Source organism: Chanodichthys erythropterus, chromosome 24, assembly GCF_024489055.1.
Source record: "Chanodichthys erythropterus isolate Z2021 chromosome 24, ASM2448905v1, whole genome shotgun sequence".
Lineage (NCBI taxonomy): Eukaryota > Metazoa > Chordata > Actinopteri > Cypriniformes > Xenocyprididae > Chanodichthys > Chanodichthys erythropterus.
This window is the reverse complement of record NC_090244.1, coordinates 30,954,511-30,978,098: the sequence shown is the minus strand read 5'-3', so window position 1 is coordinate 30,978,098 and position 23,588 is coordinate 30,954,511. Positions and strand designations below refer to the sequence as shown.

The window sequence follows — 23,588 nt, the reverse complement described above, 5'->3', positions numbered from 1 at the left end:
ATGGGGGAAGAGGGTGAAGGGAGTGAAATGTAGATTAAGGCAAATGCTGAGGTGTGATTGACTCAGTGTGATTGCGTCTCGGAAGGGGATGCTAATTTTGCAAGAGAGAGTTCAAATGTTAATTTCCTTTTTCTCAAAGAGTAGACCTTTCTTGGTCCAGGCACTCTGGCATCAGTCGTACAAGGTCACACACATACATGAATTAGTCACACATAAAAATATCTGCCAATGAGGGAAGAATCTTAATTTAAAGGGACAACATGATTATTTTTCTTGCCCTTTGGCAATTTTTACTTTTTTTTTTTTCAGAAAACAAGACTTTATATCATTTTTCTCCTGAAGTAAATGTATCTTGATTTAAGAATGTTTAGATATTCTCTCTGTTTTGATTGGCTGATGTCATTGCGTCTCTCTCCTCGTCTCCTCATTGCTCACCGCTGCTGTTCTGCTTCCAGAAGTGATCAGGAGCAAGTAGAAAAGAGTCGTTTTGGCAGCTTGCTTCCATCAAATACTCTTTTTGAGTGACGAGCAACTTTGTAATGATGGTAAACCCAGGAATAAGCACTAGTTGGCCACTCATTCTAGAGAACTCTAAACTGTGATGTGAATCTCACTGAGTTTTAGGAATGACTCAGTAAAAAGAAAGAAGAAAAGCCCACATGTCCAACTCTTTATTGTGTTCATCAAAATTAAAGGTGCCCTAGATTCAAAAATTGAATTTATCTTGGCATAGTTGAATAACAAGAGTTCAGTACATGGAAATCACATACAGTGAGTCTCAAACTCCATTGTTTCCTCCTTCTTATATAAATCTCATTTGTTTAAAAGACCTCTGAAGAACAGGCGAATCTCAACATAACACCGACTGTTACGCAACAGTCGGGATCATTAATATGTACGCCCCCAATATTTGCATATGCCAGCTCATGTTCAAGGCATTAGACAAGAGCAGCCAGTATTAACGTCTGGATCTGTGCACAGCTGAATCATCAGACTAGGTAAGCAAGCAAGAACAATAGTGAAAAATGGCAGATGGAGCAATAATAACTGACATGATCCATGATATCATGATATTTTTAGTGATATTTGTAAATTGTCTTTATAAATGTTTCGTTAGCATGTTGCTAATGTGCTGTTAAATGTGGTTAAAGTTACCATCGTTTATTACTGTATTCACAGAGACAAGAGCCATCGCTTTTTTCATTTTTAACACTTGCAGTCTGTATAATTCATAAACACAACTTCATTCTTTATAAATCTCTCCAACAGTGTAGCATTAGCCATTAGCCACGGAGCATATAGCCTCAAACTCATTCAGAATCAATGTAAACATCAAAATAAACACTGTACTTACGCGATTAGACATGTTGCATGACGAACACTTTGTAAAGATCCATTTTGAGGGTTATATTAGCTGTGTGAACTTTGTTTATGTTGTTTAAGGCAAGCGTGAGCTCTTGGGGCGTGGAGCACGAGAATTAAAGGGCCACACACCCTGAATCGGTGCATTTCTAATTATGCCCCAAAATAGGCAGTTAAAAAAATGAATTAAAAAAAATCTATGGGGTATTTTGAGCTGAAACTTCACAGACACATTCAGGGGACACCTTAGACTTATATTACATCTTTTTAAAAAAAAGTTCTAGGGCACCTTTAATACAAACACAATAACAGCTCGTTCATTGGAGTAATTATACAAACAAAACAGCAAATGATTTACATTAGAATCGCAGGTTATCAGAATTATTCATGTTTGTGTCGTGGTCTAGTAGAGCTGCATGATTATGACAAAAATCATAATTGTTGATTATTCCCTTAATTGTAATTGTGATTATTAATTACAATGATCACAATTTACACTGAATGATGTTTTGAATATCTTTATGCCATTATTTGAAGCGACTGCATGCCATATTGTTATATCAACACAAACAAACTGAAAACACTCTTTCTGAAAAACTTTTATTGCTTTTCTACAGCATTAAGCCTCACATGTCAAATATACATTGGTTTAGTTTCTTCAAATAAATAGAAATATAAATATGCATGGCATTGTTATACTAAAACTAAAATTAAAACACTGGGGAAAACCTTTAAGTTATCTTCTGTTATCTAACTTCAGTTATCTTGTGCACACAGAATAATGTAAGTGGACTTTTTTTGTAATTATAATCAGGATTTCAAACTTGATTAATTGTGCAGCTCTATGGTCTAGAACAGTGGTTCCCTACATTTTGTCCATGAAGCCCTCCCTCCTCCATACATATAAGAACCCCCCCCCCCCCCCCCCCGCCACACACACACACACACACACGCACACACACACACACACACACACACACACACAAAAGAAGGTGGAGCTTATAGAACAGCAGCAATACACTGCAAAAAAAAAATCAAGATGCTTTTAGATAAGTAAAATTACATAAGATATTTTTCTTGTTTTCTGGGAAAAATATCAAAATGATGTAAGATTTTGCTTAAAGCAAGCTAAATTATCTGCCAATGGGGTAAGAAAATAATCTTGTTTCTGTTTGGGACAGTAACAAGAAACAAGATTTCAAACAAAAACAAGATTATTTGATTATTAAACAAGATTATTATGTAGTAAACTTAAGTTCGTAGTGGGGAAGGAAGTGGTCACGGACGACGAACAACTGCTGACTGAGTCTTTATTGAATATCAACAGAAGGACTGTGCAACGCACAACAACGAAAATAAACAATCCACAAAGGGCTTCACTCCAGGTTCGGCATACGCTATCCACAAGGGCTTCTCTCCAAGTTTGGTTTACACCATCCACAAGGGCTTCACTCCACGAACCACGACTCGACTCAGTCAACAGTTCCCCTCTCTCTCACACGCTCCTGCTTCTCACGGCGTTTTAACCTGTCTCCGCGCCAATCACTGGAATGAGAAACAGGTGTTCGTGATTTGTATCCAACCCACTCACTTACCAAGCGTCTCCCGCTATTCTCTCCGGTTGCAGACCTCGCTGAACCACGCCCCCCTCGCCACATACCCCCACCGCCCGACTCAGGCCGGGGAGCCGTCCGGCCTGCGGCCCCCCCCCCCCCATTTCTGGAGAGGAAATCGGCCACAGCCATTCGAACACCCGGCCTGTGGACCACCTTGAACTTAAAAGGCTGTAAAGCCAGATACCAACAAGTGATCCGCGCGTTGGTATCCTTCATGCGGTGGAGCCACTGCAGGGGAGCGTGGTCCGAACAGAGAGTGAATTCCCGTCCCAGGAGATAATAGCGGAGGGTGAGGACGGCCCACCTGATTGCCAAACACTCTTTTTCTACGGTACTGTACTTAGCTTCTCTCTTCGAGAGCTTACGGCTAATGTACAGTACCGGCCGCTCCTCACCCTCTATCTCCTGGGACAGGACAGCACCCAGCCCCCTGTCCGACGCGTCAGTCTGCAACAGAAAAGGGAGAGAAAAGTCAGGAGAGTGAAGCAATGGCCCGCCACATAGAGCAGCTTTTACCTGGGTGAAAGCCTGCTGGCACAGCTCCGTCCACTGGACCGTATCTGGAGCATCCTTTTTAGTTAGATCAGTCAACGAGCTGGTGAGGGCCGAATAATTAGGTACAAACCTTCTATAATATCCCGCCAGCCCGAGGAACTGTCTAACCTCCTTTTTGGTCTTGGGGCGCGGGCAGGTCGCAATCGCTGCCGTCTTGTCAATTTGGGGACGCACCTGCCCATGCCCCAAGTGGAAGCCCAGATACCTTACTTCCACGCGCCCAATTGCACACTTCTTCGGGTTGGCCGTGAACCCAGCCGCTCTCAGCGATCTCAGGACGGCTCTCACATGCTGCATATGCCGCTGCCAATCATTACTATAGATAATAATATCATCTAGATAGGCAGCCGCATATGCAGCATGGGGCCGGAGAATTTTATCCATGAGTCGCTGAAAGGTGGCCGGTGCCCCGAACAGCCCGAACGGAAGCGTAACAAATTGGTGTAATCCGAACGGCGTCGTGAAAGCTGTCTTTTCTTTGGATAAAGGCGACAAGGGGATCTGCCAGTACCCTTTCGTTAAGTCCAGTGTCGAATAAAATCGAGCCGCACCTAGCCGGTCAAGCAATTCGTCCACCCGCGGCATTGGATACGCGTCGAATTTCGACACTGCATTCACCCTGCGATAGTCCACGCAGAAACGAACCGAGCCGTCGGTCTTAGGAACCAAAACTATCGGGCTCGCCCAGTTACTGCTGGACTCTTCTATTACTCCCATTTTCAGCATTGCCTCTAATTCGTCCTGAACTACCTTTTTTTTGTGTTCAGGTAACCTATACGGCCGGCTGCGAACAACCACGCCCGGCTCCGTCTCGACATGGTGCTGAATGAGGTTGGTACGCCCCGGCAGGGGAGAGAACACGTCTGCAAATTCCTTTTGCAATTTGGATAAATCAGTGAGCTGGGAGGGCGAGAGGTGATCTCCCCCCGGGACCAGAGCGAGAGATTGAGTTTTTACATTCGCCTCTGGACCGAGATCATCCTCCCCACTAATCACCGTCGCCAGCATCACTGATTCTGCCTCATTCCATTTTTTTAGCAGGTTGAGGTGATAGATTTGACGTGCCCCCCTCCTGTCGGACCGTACCACCTCGTAATCGAGCTCGCCGACTTGCCGTGTGACCTCAAAGGGTCCTTGCCACTTTGCAAGTAATTTCGAACTGGAAGTAGGGAGCAATACAAGCACTTTTTCCCCCGGTGCGAATTTACGTAGGTTAGACCGTCTGTTATACAGTTGGCTCTGTCTGTGCTGGGCCTGTAACAAATTCTCCATTGATAGCCGCCCCAAAGTGTGGAGTTTTGATCGCAAGTCCAGCACATACTGAATTTCATTTTTGGCCTGAGATGGTCCATCCTCCCAAGTTTCCCTGAGGACATCCAGCACCCCACGGGGCTGGCGCCCAAAGAGAAGCTCGAAGGGGGAAAACCCCGTGGAGGCTTGCGGGACCTCTCGCACTGCGAATAACAGAGGTTCTAACCACTTATCCCAATTTTTGGCGTCCTCTTGCACGAACTTACGAATCATGGATTTAAGCGTGCGATTAAACCGTTCGACCAGCCCGTCCGTTTGTGGGTGAAAGACGCTGGTACGAACCGATTTAATGCCCAATAATTCGTACAGTTCGCGTAACGTGCGTGACATAAACGCCGTGCCTTGATCAGTGAGGATTTCTTTTGGAATCCTCACCCGGGAGATTAAGCGAAACAGTGCATCCGCAACACTTTTAGCAGAAATGTTGCAGAGAGCCACTGCTTCAGAATATCGTGTTGCATAATCAACAATGACTAATGCAAAGCGATGTCCCCTTGCTGATCGTTCTAATGGCCCGATGAGGTCCATACCAATTCTCTCGAAGGGGACCTGCATTAATGGAAGTGGGCGCAATGGCGCTTTTGGGGTGGCCGGTGGGTTCACCAACTGGCATTCACGACAAGACGCGCACCACCTGCGTACATTCTCGTGAATGCCCAGCCAGAAAAACCGGGTCATGAGACGATTTAGTGTCGCTGCCTGTCCCAAATGCCCCGCCATTGGATTAGAATGAGCTGCGTGGAAAAGCATTTCCCTGCGGCTCTTTGGCACTAATAACTGGGTTGTATCTTCTTTTGTCTGAGTGTCTTGGGTCACTCGATACAACCTATCTTTTATAATCGCGAAATATGGGTAAGCAAGCGGACGTCCAGGCTGGAGAGGCTGACCATCAATCATCGAGACCCTATCAAATGCATTCTTTAATGTCTCATCCTGAGACTGCTCCAGGGGAAAATCATCGCGTTCCGGAAGAATTAGTCTTCCGGCTTCACTCAGATCCCCTGCAGCAGAACTCTCCGGTCTCTGATCAGTCTCTCCCACCTGTACTCGCGCTTGCTCACCCCGCGTTCTTTTCCCCCAAGAGGCATCCGAGCATAGACATCCCAATAATTGTTTAAACGCGGGCCAATCCGTCCCCAAAATTATCGGATGCCGGAGGTGCGGGTTAACTGCCACCTCAACACTATGCTTTTGTCCCCTAAATTTAATTATGACGGACATTACGGGATATCTTACCACATCCCCGTGCACGCACCGAACCCCAACCATGCGGCCTGTATCCAATGCCCCAGACGAAATCAGGCTTTGATGGAGAGAGGTTTGGTTACAGCCCGAGTCCACCAAAGCCTGATAGGTACCCCCCTTGATACTCACAGGTATTTGGTACCCGCCAGCCTGACCAGGGGCGGCCTGAGGATCGTCGGGGACCCGGATCACCGTCCCGACCTCCATAATCGGACATTTATCCACAAAATGATCCGGATCCCCGCACCGCCAACAGGCCGGCCCAGACCTGCCCGCCGCTCCAGTGGCAGAGAGTGGGCTGAATACATGGCGCGGAGAGAGGGGAGAAGCAGGAGCGGGGTCCGCCCCGGCAGCAGGGAGTCCCGCCCCCCTGGCTCTGGGTCCGTAGGAAGGTGCCTGTCCCGTTCCGCCCCGCCCTCGGGGCGGAACACGAGGTGGGCCGGGCGGACGAGACCTAGGGAGAGGGACAGGTCTAGAGAGAGAGGGGGACAACAGAGAGGGAGAGAGAGAGGCAGCTGGAAGGGGTTCGCCGCCCCCTTGGCACGCCACCAGATGATCCTCCGCCAGTTGGATGGCTGAGTCCAGCGACGTGGGGCGGTGGCACTGGACCCACTCGGCCGTCTTCTTCGGGAGCCGAGTGATGAATTGCTCCAGCACCACGCGATCGACGACCAGGTCCTCGTCGCTTCCCTCAGCCAGCAACCATTTGCGGCACGAGTCCCGGAGCTGCTGGGCCAACGTGAAGGGCCGGCCGGACTCACCCAGGTCGAGGGAGCGGAAGCGCTGTCGGTGCTGCTCCGGGGTCCGACCGACCCGCTGGACGATGGCCCGCCGTAGGTCTTCATAGACCAGGAGGTTCGGGACGGGGAGCTGCTGTGCCGCCACCTGTGCTTCTCCTGAGAGGAGCGGGACCAGCCTCATCGACCACTGGTCCCGCGGCCATTTACACGCCTCCGCGGATCTCTCGAAGAGGTCTAAGAACACCTCTGGATCATCCAGTGGGCCCATCTTATTTAAGGGCAGGTGGACAGGCACAGCGGGCGGTTCGGTGGGCTCCCGGGGAACCTCCCGGTCAATCCAGCTCCGGAACGCCTCGCGGTCCTCCTGCTGGGTCCGTAGAATGGCTTGATAACACCGCTCCTGGTCGCCTCTTAACTCCAGCAGGGCCTGTTGTTGTTCGCGGTGCAGGACCGCGAGGGACGCGATGATGTCCGCAAATGTGGCGGAGGACGAAGATTGCATGGCGACGTGCTCACCGACTTCCTTCCCGGGTTTCGGCACCAGTGTAGTAAACTTAAGTTCGTAGTGGGGAAGGAAGTGGTCACGGACGACGAACAACTGCTGACTGAGTCTTTATTGAATATCAACAGAAGGACTGTGCAACGCACAACAACGAAAATAAACAATCCACAAGGGCTTCTCTCCAAGTTTGGTTTACACCATCCACAAGGGCTTCACTCCACGAACCACGACTCGACTCAGTCAACAGTTCCCCTCTCTCTCACACGCTCCTGCTTCTCACTGCGTTTTAACCTGTCTCCGCGCCAATCACTGGAATGAGAAACAGGTGTTCGTGATTTGTATCCAACCCACTCACTTACCAAGCGTCTCCCGCTATTCTCTCCGGTTGCAGACCTCGCTGAACCACGCCCCCCTCGCCACATATTACATCCTTGCGGCATTCTAAAAAGTTGATGTTTTCATCTTGATGCACCTGGAAAACACATGAATTAAAACTATTAAAGGAAATTTATTTAATGTTTTTAAAGGGGAAGTGCATTTCTTTAGCTTTACCTTGGAGTTCACCCTCCGCCTGTGTGTGTGTGAGAGAGAAAGAGGAGGAGAGGTCACGTAACTCACCTTTTTATGTGCCTAATATTTATACATGCCATATATTTATAACGGAGTGACGGGATTTTGGGCATGAGAAGCGTGTCCCATATCTGTCCTCTGTTAACGGCCACACAAATGACATTTTAGGAAATTATTGCAATGCATTTTGTGTGTAAGTCCGGGACAAAAAAACGGAACTGGCCGGTTCTGATTGATGATGGATAGACTGGTGCATCTCTACTACTGCAACAAAAATAAAGTACAGGGTATCTGCAGATATGAACAAGTTAAATTTAAGACTTTTTAAGACCTTTTTAATACCACCTTACATGAAATTTAAGATCAAACCTGCAATGGAAAAACACACACACACTAATATATATATATATATATATATATATATATATATATATATATATACACATATATGTGTTTAATAATTAATTTAGGTAATTGTTTAATTAAATAATTCAATAGATTTATGTGGAAATGGTGATATTTGTTAGTTTTCATTGAAAAATAGGAAGTTCAATGAACAGCATTTATTTGAAATTATTACATGTATTTATCAAATATATTATTTATTAAAGTATTCATTAAATATAAATATTCTGTAACATTCATTCACTTTAAAGTTTGACGAATTAAAGTATTAATTTTTCTATTTTTTAAATCTTACCACAAATGTTTAAATTGGATTTCCACAATAATTTTAAGCAGCAAAAACTGCATTTTAACCTTAATAATATAAATAGTGAATGTTTCTTGAGCAGCAAATCACCATTTCTGAAGAATCATGTGACACTGAAACATATTTGTAAACAACAGAATTATATACGATTCTAATGACGAATGTTGCATTTCCAAATGCAAATGTAAACGTCACAAACAAAGTAGCATTTACAGTGAATGGAAAATGAAAACACACTGTTACAGCAAACATGCAGCGCATCAGACTATTATTTATATAATTACATCACAGATGTTGCAAATTATATTCCTACCACCATTCATAAAAAAGTTACCGTACGAGTAACACGTTTCAGCGCTGATTCTACTCGCATTTGGCGCGTTGACCCATTTGAACTCTTTTAGGGACCGTTCATATGTCGCTTCTAAAAACGCATGGAATACGCATCGGCGGCGCTCTCTCCTTTCCAAAGCGCTCGGGCGCTGCGGTGGCGTCTGCCGTTACTAAGCAACCATGAGCTGCGCTCTCTATGACGAGTTTGTTTCAGCAAAGGATATATGGATTTCCAGCAACGAAAATGTAATGAAGGATCAGAGGAGTGCGGATCCATTTGCAGCTTTTATTAAAGATACAATAATACAGTGGGCAAAGACAGTACCGTGGTCAGGGACAGGCAGTGGATCAGGGCTGGCTGCAATGATCAGAGTCGGGTCACAGGCAATGGTCGTGGCAGGCGGCAAGCAAACAAGGTAGGGCAGGCGCCAACGGATCAAACAGTGTCAACAGTCCAGGTAATAACAAAGAATCAGTCCACAGGAAAAATGCTCAGAAATGATCACCTTAGCAAATCAAGACTTCGCGGTGTGTGTGAGCGTCTTAAATAGTGTGTGTGTGATATGGCGCAGGTGCATGGTTCATCAGTCCCAGGAATGAGGGCCTATGGGTAATGAAGTCCGAATGGTAACCAGTCAATACTTGGGTGATGGCTCCCTCCGGTGGTCCGGAGGATGAGCCGAGGGAGCCACATTCATGACAGAGCCCCCACCCTGCGAGCGGCTCCAGACGCGAGGAGGCGGACGCCGGGGTCTTCCACGCGGTCGAGGGGCCGGCCTCTCCGGATGCATCCGATGGAATTCCTCCAACAAAGCGGGGTCCAGAATATCATCTGCATCGACCCAGGACTGCTCCTCCGGTCCGTACCCCTCCCAGTCGACCAGGTATTGTAACCTCCGACCCCGGCGCCTGGAGTCGAGAAGATCCCGAACCTGATAGGCCTCCTCGCCCTCAATCAGCAGTGGCGGGGGAAGACGGTCCAAGGCTCCCTCCGGCTCCCCTCCCGGACCCCCGGCGGGTTTCAGCAGCGAGGCATGAAAGGTAGGAGAAACACGGTAGTTAGCAGGTAAATTCAACCGAAATGATACTGCAGAGATTTGTCTAGTGATTTGGAAAGGCCCTACATACCTGGGACTGAGTTTCTTGCATGGGAGTCTCAACCGTAGATCCCTGGTTGACAGCCAGACCCACTGACCGACCGAGTACTGGGGTGAAGGTCGACGATGTCGATCGGCCTGTTCTCTCTGTCTCCTGACAGCCTGCTGCAAGTGATGGTGAGCTAGATCCCGTGTTTCCTCACTCCTCCGTAGCCAGTCATTGAGGGCTGGAAGCTCTGAAGGTTCACCAGACCAGGAAAATAGTGGCGGTTGATAGCCCAGGACGCATTGGAACGGTGTGACTCCCGTGGAGGGCTTACGGAGCGAGTTTTGGGCATACTCCGCCCACATCAGGAAGTGGCTCCACTCGGCTTGTTGGTGCTGGCAATAAGTGCGTAGAAAGCGGGTAAGCTCTTGGTTAAGGCGTTCCGTTTCCGGACTCTGGATGGTAACCGGAGGTAAGACTGACATTGATATTAAGGGTTTTGAAGAAGGCGGCCCATAATCGGGAGGTGAATTGTGGTCCTCGATCGGAAACTATGTCCTCTGGGAGCCCGTAAAGCCGGAACACGTAGTTGCATAGGACTTCGGCAGTTTCTAAGGCCGTGGGGAGTTTGGGGAGCGGGATGAGGCGACACGCTTTGGAGAAGTGATCGACCACTGTGAGGATGGTGGTGTGACCCTGTGAGAGAGGCAGGTCTGGTGGCTCAGGCGGCCACGGCAGGTCAGGTGGCTTGGGCAGCCACGGCAGGTCAGGCGGCTTGGGCAGCCACGGCAGGTCAGGTGGCTTGGGTAACCACGGCAGGTTAGGCGGCTTAGGCAGCCGCGGCAGGGCAGAGTCCATGGGTGACCCCAGCGGGTCAGAGTCCATACATGGCCCTAGTGGCCTACAGTCCATGAATGGCCATGACAGCAGTGGCTGGGCAGGGTCCCCACCCCCCAGGTCCCCACACCCCAGCTCCCCACCCCTAGGTATACTGCCCCCCCCCAAAAAAAGTTCTTGGGGAAATCAAGGGAGGCATTGGCGGGTTCATGGGCAAGGAGCTCGGGTGGCGCCAGCAGGGCAGATGGCCTGAGCGGCAGCGGTAGAGCAAATGGTCCAGGCGGTGGTGGCAGGGCCGACCAAGGCTGCTCTGTGGCCGTATCAGGGAGAGCAGACAGCTCTGGGACGGCAGCGGACTCGGGCTGCTCCGGGACTGCAGCGGGCTCGGGCTGCTCCGGGACTGCAGCGGGCTCAGGCTGGCAAACTGGTCCATGGTCAAAGAAGCCTGAGTGCATCCTCCAGGCCCGCAAAACAGCCAGAACATAGAATGTGAGCACAGCCCTTCTGGCCATGACGGGACTGACAGGAAGCGCATGCGGGGCTGGAGCAGACTCACTGGCTGGAGCGGATTCTGGAGCGGACTCACTGGCTGGAGCAGGCTCTGGAGCGGACTCACTGGCTGGAGCGGGCTGTGGAGTGGACTCACTGGCTGGAGCGGATTCTGGAGCGGACTCACTGGCTGGAGCAGGCTCTGGAGTGGACTCACTGGCTGGAGCGGCCATCTTGTCCATCGCGTCCAGGGCGCTTGAGTGCGTTGCAACCGGTGAATTAGAAGGTGTTGCCCTCGGCAGCTTTGAGTGCGTTGCAACCGCTGTGCTTGAGAGCAAAGCAACCGCCGGGCTTGAGTGCGAAGCGGCCACCGGGCTTGAGAGCGAAGCGGCCGGCTGACTTGAGTGCGAAGTGGCCACCAGGCTTGAGAGCGAAGCGGCCGGCTGACTTGAGTGCGAAGCGGCCACCGGGCTTGAGGGCGAAGCGGCTGGCTGATGCTTGGGAATGCCAGCCGCTCGCGCTGACATCAGCGGTGGGTCAACCACACTGGAACGTAATCCTTGCCGTTCTCTGATTGATCCAGAGACGTGACGTTGCTCTGGGCGATCAGCGGAGACTTGGCGTTGCTCTGGGTGATCAGCGGAGACGTGGCGTTGCACTGGGTGATCAGCGGAGACATGATGGGGCGTTGTAGCATCCGCCATTTTATGTGCGCAGTCTGTAGCGGCCACCATTATGTGGTTCAGCGTGGCGTCGCGTTCCTCCGCGACCCCCACAGTAAAAGTTGAACCAACTGTGAGCAGGGCAAAGTCCAGGAATTCCACAAACGACCCTCGGGGACCATTGGTGAGTACATAGTCCTTAAGTGGTTCGTTTAATCCATAAACAAAAAAGTCAATGAGGGCATAGTCTGGCAGATCAGACAGGTGAGCAATCTCCAGGAACTTTTGAATATGGTCCTCGAGGGTACAGCTACCTTGATGTAGGTTGATGAGACACCATGCTGGGTCCATGCTGAGACTGGAAACGCTCGTGGAAGCTGCTGGATCGTAGATGGCGAAGTCTTCTGTAATGAAGGATCAGAGGAGTGCGGATCCATTTGCAGCTTTTATTAACACTCTGAGGTCTGAAGGTATCGCCGGCGATACCACCGTGGTTTTTTTCTTATCAGTGTGAAAGAGACTCAAAATACTCTGTCAATGTTGCACATACAATTAAGAGTTATACACCATTTTAATCTGTGAAATATCTTCTTTCATTTGTGTACACTCAGAGTAAAAACAAAATGTTGTGCTTTTTGTAAAATAAAGAAAACTAACATGATGCGTGATCTCTCGTCTCCCTCTGAACGAACTCCAATCTGATAGTTCTTAGAAAATGAACTGTAACTTAGTGAATACTAATGACAAAAAAAATTACACTTATGTCTAAAAAAACATTAAGATGTCAGGTTTTAAAACATATAAGTCAAATCGAAAACAAACCTTCTGTGTTTATGTAATCTGTATGAAAAGAGAGCCATGTCAGAAGTCTGTGATTCAGCTCATTATCCGCTAATGCGGCCACGCCCACGGAGCCAGCGCTATTCAGACGCAAATTCAGTCAATACATGCATTCGTCATCTCAATCGGGTATTTATTGTCTTCAAAAGTGTTTTGAATAGCCATATTTAGCGATCTCTTGCCTCTGTTAGTTCCTTGATTGTCACATGATATGCCTCTTCTTTTACTGAGGCATTTGTGGACAAAAGGGGCAAGAGCGCCCTCCGGCTGAAGTATGAATTAAAAACACAGCATCCAGCGCTCATGATGATGACAATAAATATAGAATAATAAATATTACTTCTCTGTATAGAAAATTGATATAAACATATGAGAATCCATCAATATTTCTCCAAATGTGTATGCTTTTAAGCATATTAAGAAATTATGGTCAATATAAGATTTTAAGAGTCAAATGTGAAGCTTGAGTCTTAGATCTTTTTAATGATGTATAGTTTGTCAACTGCACATCAACATTTAGGCTCTATAATATAACAAATATAGTAGCCTATATGAAATGCCCTAGAGGTAGGAATGTTCAGACGCGTTGCATCACAGAAATACATTATATTTTAAAGTATATTAAAATAGAAAACCATTATTTGGTTAGAGACTTGAGACTTCTTTTAAAAACATTATAATGGCAATGTGTTCAATCTTTTGACTGGTAGTGTAATTTAACATAGGCCTATACAAAATTTTCTTCATATCATGTGCAATAATACGTGCATGCATGAGATCACAAAAATCATGTTTTTTTTTTTGTCCTGAGTGGACTTTAATCCTGTTATCAGCATGATCACAGAGGGTTTTTTCACAGCCTACCTGACTGAAAGGCCTCATTAATATGCAAGTCATTTCAGGTCATTATTATTCAATTCTTTTGTCTTCTCAGGTGAGAATCACCCATTATACATGAGGATTCACGCCTCCATGCATACTGTGTTTCTTGACCAAAAGTGTCTTAGAAAATTTAAATCTCTCTATTGTTTTATATGAAGGAGTAGGAAGGATAATTTTTACTTCATTCTGAAGCAAAAACTCTAGTCTACAACCTCCAATACCCAGAAGTCTTATGAACACAGATGTAATATACTTTTTTTGGCCTTATTTCAGTGACTTAAGTTTTTAGTTTTTTCAATAACCACGCATAAACATTATTCCTTCAAAAATACACACATGTACGTACATGTTGCTCACATATTATTGTAGCCTAGTTTGTGCTGAATACAGTGTAATGACACTTTTGTCATTTATATGTTTATGAACAACTGAAAAAAGCACAAATGTCAGGGCATGTCAAAACTTCTCCAAGCCCCAAATCAGCCTCAGACTCCAGAGGGTTAAAGATACAATAATACAGTGGGCAAAGACAGTACCGTGGTCAGGGACAGGCAGTGGATCAGGGCTGGCAGCAATGATCAGAGTCGGGTCACAGGCAATGGTCGTGGCAGGCGGCAAGCAAACAAGGTACAAAGTCCAGGCAGAAATCAGGGCAGGCGGCAACGGATCAAACAGTGTCAACAGTCCAGGTAATAACAAAGAATCAGTCCACAGGAAAAACGCTCAGAAATGATCACCTTAGCAAATCAAGACTTCGCGGTGTGTGTGTGTGTGTGTGTGTGTGTGTGTGTGTGTGTGTGAGCGTCTTAAATAGTGTGTGTGTGATATGGCGCAGGTGCATGGTTCATCAGTCCCAGGAATGAGGGCCTATAATGAAGTCCGAATGGTAACCAGTCAATACTCGGGTGATGGCTCCCTCCGGTGGTCCGGAGGATGAGCCGAGGGAGCCACATTCATGACAGAAAATCACTTGCAGTAGCTCTGCCACAGCAGATTTATTTAAAAATGTGTATCTGTGTACAGCTCTGATCACATATTCCTACATCTTTGCTGACCTTTGTCCTGCAGATGGCGCCACGCAGCGCTGGACCATTCCGTCGGAGACGTATTAGAAAACATAAAACATACATAAAACATTTTTGTGGTAATGCAACGAAAAATATTTAAGACCTATCCAATCTGAATTTAAGACATTTTAAGACGTTTTAAGGACCCGAGGATACCCTGAAGTAGTTTGATCCATACACACGTTTTGACTGCGTTATATAGTCTACACACCAGCCGCTGCTGGCTTTTCATTTTTGCCGCGGCTCTGAACAAGCTTGCATCTTTTGTGTCATAAAAAATGTGATCGGTTTATGTGATCAACAAGCTGAGAGACCACATATAGAATCAAAGGAATTAATTGACAACATTTTCGGATAAGTGGCTGATCATTTGGTGCATTCCTAGAAGCTATACAAAAAGGTTTTTCATATTCATGTTTGACCTCAAAGCATATAAACTCTCGCGCCCCCCAGGTTGGAAACCACTGGTCTAGAATAGGCAGGGCTGGCGCGTGACTATTCGGTTGTTAAGTCTGGGTTTGGACCCGGAAACAGCGTTCCTTACGTTATGACTTAACAAGCAGATAGGAGAACTAGACAGAAAAAGAGGTATTTAGTTTTTAATTTAATTAATTTCGTTTGGAATTATTTCACTTCAATGTTATCACCCGATTAGTTATTTGAAATCTAAACTAACTTTCCTTCTACTTGGAAGCAACCCGCCCAACCAAGAGCGGCACATGATCTACATGTAATGTAGCCAATCACAGACATATCTGTTGATTTCACAATGGCCAATCAGAGGTGTTTAAGTTAGTACTGAACAGAAACTCTGGCGTTTTGAGCGCTGTGTGGTGTGTGGAGATTTGCTCCGCTTCATTTATTATAACAGAACTTTTACCCCTTTTCCACCGAGGCAGTTTGAGTGCTGGGTCGGAGCCAGAGCCTAGTTTCAAATCAGTTCTTTGTCTTTTGACACACAAAGCACCAGCTCCGAACCAGGAAAAGTGGTTCGTAAGTAGCACCAAAACATTGCTGGAGGCGGGGTTACCATGACCAACAAGAAACTTGAGACCGCCATTTTTGAAATGGCAGCTAATCAAGCTAATAGCAGCTTGATCGTAATCTCCATCTATATACAAATGGATGTAAGTTCACAAAGCCATGAGCATCAACAGTAGTGAAACATCCGCGATTGTTGATGGAAGGCTTGTTCGAGATGCACCGGAGCAGGCCGGACCGATTCGGCGGGTGACATCGGAAGGCCGCGGGTCCGCAGGAGCGTTTGTAGAGCATACGACTCCTTGTGCTTTTGGATCGTTCTCGCAGTGCTTTGATGTCATGCGTCGATCGCTATGCGAGAAGCCGATGCATCTCAAACAAGCTCTGTGTGTTTGTGTTTGGTGCTGCAGCGCTAGCTTTGCTGTGAAATATGAGACATATACAGTGACGTAAATCCTGGCTCTGTGCTGCTCTCTAGCCCGTGGAAAGGCAAACCGGTTCTTTGAAGGCTCGTCATTTGAACCAACTCCGAACTGGCACTAGCACTAGCACTGAACTAGCACCCGGTTCATGCTGGTGGAAAAGGGGTATTTGTGAGATTGCAATAGAGTAGCCTAATATGACAACTTTTTAGTGATTATAGAGGGAGCTCTTGGTGCGCTTTCTGCCATGCCAAATCTCTTATACAGTATGCTTATTTCTCTTTTCAAATTAAGTTTTTGTGAACGTAGATGCTTTAATAACATGATTTATCAGGAGTGTTTATGCTGGGCTGTGTAGGTTGTGTGACGACAGGTAAAGTGAAACTATTAAAGGAAATTTATGTAATGTTTTTAAAGGGGAAGTTCATCTCTTTAGCTTTACCTTGGAGTTCACCCTCCACCTGTGTGTGTGAGAGAAAGAGGAGGAGAGGTCACGTAGATCACCTTTTTATGTGCCTAATATTTATACATGCCATATATTTATAACGGAGAGCTGTGCATGCGCAAGTGACGGGATTTTGGGTGTGAGAACCATTGCTTCACCGCTACTACTGATTTGCCTTTTGTGTGTTTCTCATTGAACTAGAGACTTGTGCTTTGTGCGTCCAGTGTTAAATTGTCTTTATGTGGAAGTAGGCTACTGACAGCGTTTGCGTTTGCAGTGGTTGCGTGCTGCTTTTTCTGATGTTGCAGATTCAAAATTTTGAAAACATGCTTGTACATGCTTTTATTGTAGTGCAAGTTTATTAATAAACCAATAAATAAAACTCCAGTCTTTCACGTTCATCTCAGAGATGGAGTTTAATTGTGAGTGTGAAGTGTGGGCGGCACAACGGTGTTTTGTCTCGAGCGTCAGTTGAGCTTGTGTTGCCTTTAGAGTAGGTTATTATGAAATCTGCTGACAGTGCTGTTTTTAGTCTTTTACAGTCTCATCAGTGCCTCATTGAAACAAGTTTATTGTGTGTAATAATGTGTATTTTGCCCAATTAATTTCTATGCACTTGTGAGAAAACTATACTTTAAATATTAATGCAGTCACTCACAGACATAAATTAATTTCCAAAGAGCTGTAAGTTCATAGATGACGATTAATTGTGAAATAAATAGTAAATGATAATATAATTTTGGGACTTTTAAACAAGCACTTAAAAGAGCTTAAAGCTACAGTCTGTAAGTTTCGCCTCTCTGTCTCCATCTCTGTCTGAAACCTGCAATAGCAGTGATTAGTGGAATTATCATCTTTACGTGGGTTGTGCTTCGGCACGGCTCCTCAGCGGATGAATCTAATGTTTTGAGGAGCAGCTGCAGCTATGTGTGGGGGGGCTGTCAGGAGTATTGGCAACGCACCAGTGTGGATCTTCACTGTACATCACAATTACTGATTCAACGTCTTGTATGTGTCCAATAATAAGAAGTTTCACCAGAAAATGTCATCTGAAGAAGTAACATGTCATCCACTTTTGTTCTGACAAACTCAAAAAAAGTTTTACAATAAATCACGCTGCCAATGGTGCAAATCAATATACTTTGTTCTGGAATTGTTAATGTTAAAAAAATCAACTTTGCGTGACTGTGTATGTAGTTAGTATTATCATTATTCATAACTATGGATGAAGCGAGAACGTGTGCTACTGTAACCTTATTACCCTGTGAACATTTGAAATGTCTTCACCTGTCCAGCAGAAAAATAGCTTTATTACACGAGCCCGGTCACTTTCTCTTTTTTACTGGCTCTCTGCAGTCTGAAGTCTTTTACTTTTTACCACAGTTGTCAGTGATGATTGTGGTTTTGAACTTTCTGGATTTCAAGCCTCCATCCCAAGTTTAATCCATTCCAGCTGCTGTAAGAAGAGGCTACAAATGATGCGCTACAGGAGTATCCACCATATAGCCTACTATCCAGGACTCCTTCCTGTTTACTGACGTGACGTAATGACGCAAAGACAAACATCAGCAAACTCATATTTCCCATGAATTCCTGCCAGTATCAATCAGATTATAAAACATTATTACAAGCTGACCGTTGTGAATCAAGCTAAGGTAAGGAGAGAGTTTTGAACAGTGATTGGTTATGGCTTTGATCAATAATTCATTTTGGAACATTTTGGAAGTGTCTGTCAACATTTGTGGGCGGGGCCTGTGGCTAATGTGACGTCACACTGCCAGGGATCTGGAAACGGCTTGTTCTGAGACACTGCTTATGATTTATGGGGATTAAAAAGGAGTGGGTGGATTTTTATCACTATAGGGTGGTTGTGTACACACACTGCCAACACACATTTATGTCCAAACACCATGCAAAAGTGAATTTTGCATAATAGATCTCCTTTAAGAGCTCTTTTATTTTGTTAACGTAATTTTAAAGGATTTGATTTCCACATTCATGACGCAGTGTATTAATCTCTGTCTCTTCATCACTGTAAAGATTAAACTACTGATAAAGCATTTTTTTAACATGTCATCTTGAATGGTAAAAAATGGTAAAACTGCAATAAATGCACAGCTGTCTGGAGAGTCTCTCAAAACTTTTATATTTTATACCCTCAGAAAACTTTATTACATTTTTCAAAATGTCTAATATTCTGAAGAAACATTCAGGAGCTCATCAGATTTCAGATATTAATCTGAATGATAAAGTGATCAGATTATCACACTCTCAGGAGCTCATTGTATTGTGATTCAGTGTTCAGATCATGTGATCCTGAGGGCAGAAAACTGGAAACCCACTGTACCTGTCTTTGTTTTTATTTATTTATTTAATATTTCATCTCTTCCAGATTTTCTGGCTGTAATCTCTCAGATCAGCATTGTGAAATTGTGTCTTCAGCTCTACAATCCTCAAACTCTGTCTTGAGAGAGCTGGATCTGAGTAACAATGACCTACAGGACTCTGGTGTCAACTTCATTTCTGATGGAATGAAGAGTCCAAACTGTCAGCTGCAGATCCTGAGGTATTTAAGAACATATTAGAGATCATTTACAGTCAGCTGATCACAGTGTTAATGTGTGTCTGTAGATGATCTGACTGTTGATGTGTTTGATCTGCTCTCTTTCAGTCTTGCTGGCTGTAATCTCACTGCTCAGTGTTGTAACAGTTTGTCTTCAGCTCTACAATCCTCAAACTCTGTCCTGAGAGAGCTGGATCTGAGTAACAATGACCTACAGGACTCTGGTGTCAACTTCATTTCTGATGGACTGAAGAGTCCAAACTGTCAGCTGCAGATCCTGAGGTATTTAAGAACATATAATGGATAAAGTACTGTCAGACTGTCAGTGTTCATGTGTGTCTGTAGATGATCTGTGTGTGTGTGTGTGTGTGTGTGTGTGTGTGTGTGTGTGTGTCAGCAAATTGGGCAAAAGTCATGTATCCCCCAGACTAGTAAACTACATTTTGTGACCTCTGTAAATTATGAAGCCCCGTGTACGTCCCTGCTTCTGTTTTATCTAATGAAATATGAGGTAAATGTGTATTTCTCCAAATGTGCGCACATTGGGACTAAACGTTTTATGCACTGTGATCAAAAATAAATAGGAGCAAACACGATTGAATGTAGAGGTTTGTGTCTCGTTAATCTATTTAAAAAAAATCAACTACTGATTGATTTTTCATGATTTTGCATTCCTATTAGAAATTAAGAATTATTAGTGTCATTGTAAATAGTGGTGCACAGGGCCTGAAATTAACACCCACCAACCCGCCAAATGCGGGTAGATTTCAGCTGTGGCGGGTAAGACAGCCACTCCCACTAGCCAATTTGGCGGGTTGAATATAATTTCAGTTTACAGCCAAAGGATCGTCGAAGATCGTCGTAGCACAACATTACAATACAATCACACAATTCGTTATTTACATGCAGTTAGTGAAGGAGGGATAGGCGGAATTGCGCTAAATAACACACCAGAAGCGCTCTCTCGCGTGCGCTCTCTCTCTCTCTGTCGCGAGCGCGATCAGTTCTCCTCGCGCCTGAGTAGCCAAATACATGTGCACACAGATGTCTAAATGTCCATCGTGTGGAGTATCTCGCGTGAATACAGTCGGTTATGGCTTAAGTGGACGTAAACAGGTGAGTAACTGAATATGCATCAGTTACGTCCATGCATTCAGCTGCCCAATTAAATAGGTCATTAATGTTAATCAAACAACAAAAGATGTTAAATAAATGTAGGCTATATGTGTATCTATAAACCTAGTGTATCTGAAAAAAAGATTATTTTTAATTTACTATTGTTTTTGTAATTAGCTTATTTGTTCTTTTATATAGCCTAACACAAATAACTTATAAAATTTCTCATATTAGCCCATGTTCATATTGTCCACCTCTTGCCCACCTGTACATACCAGCTGATATACAATGTAGTCTTGATTTGGGTGGTCAATCTGCATTTAAAAGTTTGAAAGGGTTTTAAATCTTCTAAATCAAGTAAAATGACTCGAAATAAAGTAATTTAAGCATAACAAAGTCAACTTTAATCATATAAAATGTAATTTACCAACATCAAAATTGTGGCCAGTGAAAATGCTGAGTGGCTAGTAACTTTGGAAAACCACTAGCCACAGTGGCTGGTGAGCAAAAAAGTTAATTTCAAGCCCTGGTGGTGCAAATATCAAAGCTATCTAATCTGTCTAATACTTCAAAACTCAAGGTTAAATCAGAATTTTTTTTATTTTTTTTTTTATTGTAAATTATTTAATTTGATTGGTAACAGCCCTTAGTGTCTTATTCTAATTGAATTTATTGAACAAATTTAAGAATTTAAAGATGAATCATACCATTTACATGAATCGTACAGGATTGGGTGGGGGGAAATTGTCCCTAAAAAAAAAAATAAATGCCCTCAGTGTAAATATCACAAATATGCAGATTTATATATGTCAAAGCTGGAATATTCTGAAAGGATATTGCTTCAGAATACATTTATATTTACACCAAAAAAAAAAAAAAAAAATCCTGTTTTTTTTTTTTTCCAGACAAGCAACTGTTTTACTCAGACAATGAATGACCGATTTATTTGTCCGAAGGATAAGCACATGACAAGGTTTAGTGTTGAGTCCTATATGTAGTTTTAATGGGCCACATTTCAGTCACCATTTCATATTGTCTGACAACAAAATAGAAAAATATATAGATGAAAGAATTTTATTGGGAATTTAGCTGTATTAAAATACATTATGTGAGCACAAAGAGGTAGCAGCAGAGAAGCAAACAAACATAAAGGGCTGACACTTGGCAGAATGTGAATGCAACTTAATGACATAATGAATATTCTAATTGCCGTATGATATCATCTATTGACATTTGACACTGACGAGATGATACATGGCATTGGCTAATTGATTTATATTGGTCCATTGGAACGCTCAGCTCCGGCTCAAAGGACCATGTAAAAGACTCTTAGGATACTGCTGAATCACAGTGGGGGCATCACAATGGGGCGTCAGTAAAAACACCTTGAGGCAACATTTTAAAGGTTTATTTTCACCAATAACAGTACATAAGTCATTTCATGGGTGCATCAGACTGGTTTGTTTGTACACAGCACCATGTGACAATTCCTGAGCAGCAAAGACAAGGAAAGGAAGTAAACCACTTTACTGAAGCAAGCCTTCTTAAAGGTCGCTAATTTAAGTCACAACAGGCTGCAGCTGTTGAAAGTGGACAGGGCTTCAATGACATCAACAGTCTCAGGGATTTTCAACATGGTCCGCCTGTGTGTTTTTGTATATGATCTGACTGATGTGTATCTGTAGATGATCTGACTGTGTGTGTCTGTAGATGATCTGACTGTGTATCTGTATATGATCTGACTGTGTGTGTCTGTAGATGATCTGACTGTTGTGTGTCTGCAGGTTGTCTGGCTGTATGGTGACAGAGGAAGGCTGTGGTTATGTGTCTTCAGCTCTGAGTTCAAACCCCTCACACCTGAGAGAGCTGGATCTGAACTACAATCACCCAGGACAATCAGGAGTGCAGCTGCTCAACCACAAACTGGAGGATCCAAACTATAAACTGCAGATACTCAAGTATGTCAAACACTAATAATGACACACTGAACGTGTGTGTGTGTGAATGATGCAGATCTACGTTAATGTGTGTTTGTGTGTTTATAGTGTGGATCATGGAGGAGAGGTCATGATGACAGCAGGACTACGAAAGTGTAAGTCTACAAACACTCACACTCTCTCTCACACACACACACAAAATGAGATGGCGTCACACGTGAGTATATAGGCGTCATCTCTGTCACTCCGTCACAGCATCAGGTGTGTCATCAATGATGGAGAGTCTGTGGAAGATGTGCTGTTGGAGGTGGCTGAACGTGTGGGACGTGAGAATATTGTTTCTGAATCCTGAATGAACAAAGCAGTGGTGGTTTTTCTCCAGGATGAACAACTAGATGAACAATTAACAACAAGTATTTGAAACATGTGCAGTTATTTAGGGAACAAGTATTTATGTTTTAAACTAAATGTTTTAACTCTTAATGTTAATTCTTAATTCCTACTGAGAGTGTAAAGAAAGGAAAGACAAGGAGTTGACTTTTGAGAATGAGTGAATGGTTAAAGGTAGGGCTGTAACAATTCCTCAATTAAATTTGAATACTCGATTATTAAAAAATCCTTGATTTCAATTTGCCTGTGTCTCAGAGCTTCACATGAACTGTTATCATTTACACGAGTGGCATATCTCAAACTCAAACTAGATCACGTTGTAAAGTGTAAAAACAATCGTCAGGCCACTGGCGCCCTCTGCAGGCATTTGTTATACAACATAAAGAACATTAGTTGTACATTTCAATACATTATGTATTTTAACAGTTTTGTTCAATAAAACCATACGATTAATTACTTTTGATACTTTACATGAATCAATTATTGTTATTGCTATTCTATATTTATTTTAAGTCATATGCGTAAGTGATTGTGTTTTGTTGTGTTAGCACCTTTATTACCCCTTTTCCACCAAGGCAGTTTGAGTGCTGGTTCGGAGCCAGAGCCAAGTTTCAAATCAGTTCTTTGTCTTTCGACACACAAAGCACCAGCTCCGAACCAGAAAAAGTGGTTCGTAAGTAGCACCAAAACATTGCTGGGCTAGAAGTAAGAACCGCTTGCGTCAGGGGCTGGAGGCGGGGTTACCGTGACCAACAAGAAACTTGTGACCGCCATTTTTGAAATAGCAGCTAATCGAGCTAATAGCAGCTCAATCGTAATCTCCATCTATATACAAATTACGGCGAGCCGTGTTTGGATGCCGATGTAAGTTCGCAAAGCCATGAGCATGAACAGCAGTAAAACATCCGCGATTGTTGATAGAAGGCTG

At 44.4% G+C, this 23,588-nt stretch overlaps 2 protein-coding genes across 12 annotated transcripts in view; one reads left to right on the top strand and one right to left on the bottom strand.

The window, feature by feature from the left end:
- The window catches only part of LOC137015297 (protein NLRC3-like), an 85,353-nt gene that overhangs the window by 45,977 nt on the left and 15,788 nt on the right, over positions 1-23,588 (top strand). For 8 of the 11 annotated variants that reach the window (XM_067380163.1, XM_067380166.1, XM_067380159.1 and 5 more), the window contains 4 exons: positions 19,047-19,220; positions 19,326-19,499; positions 22,118-22,291; positions 22,379-22,425. In XM_067380163.1, the coding sequence (XP_067236264.1) occupies positions 19,047-19,220; positions 19,326-19,499; positions 22,118-22,291; positions 22,379-22,425 (569 nt within the window). Of the gene's footprint in view, positions 1-2,689; positions 2,904-19,046; positions 19,221-19,325; positions 19,500-22,117; positions 22,292-22,378; positions 22,426-23,588 lie in introns of those variants that run through there. The other 3 variants (XM_067380160.1, XR_010893936.1, XM_067380167.1) reach the window with 3 other exon arrangements.
- LOC137015567 (uncharacterized) lies at positions 2,950-7,891 on the bottom strand. Its single transcript, XM_067380617.1, has 3 exons — positions 6,219-7,891; positions 3,132-3,425; positions 2,950-2,964 (listed from the first exon to the last, which is right to left on the bottom strand). Exons 1-3 carry the CDS (start codon positions 7,329-7,331, stop codon positions 2,950-2,952), a joined length of 1,422 nt encoding a protein of 473 aa, XP_067236718.1. The 5' UTR covers positions 7,332-7,891.

What these genes read in the sequence shown, in the direction of transcription:
- LOC137015567 (XM_067380617.1), bottom strand. Translation starts at nt 7,331, where the DNA reads ATGCAATCTTCGTCCTCCGCCACATTTGCGGACATCATCGCGTCCCTC. An exon ending in CTGGCGGGTACCAAATACCT is followed by an intron (nt 3,426 to 6,218) that starts GTGAGTATCAAG and finishes TTTCTGTTGCAG; the next exon opens with ACTGACGCGTCGGACAGGGG.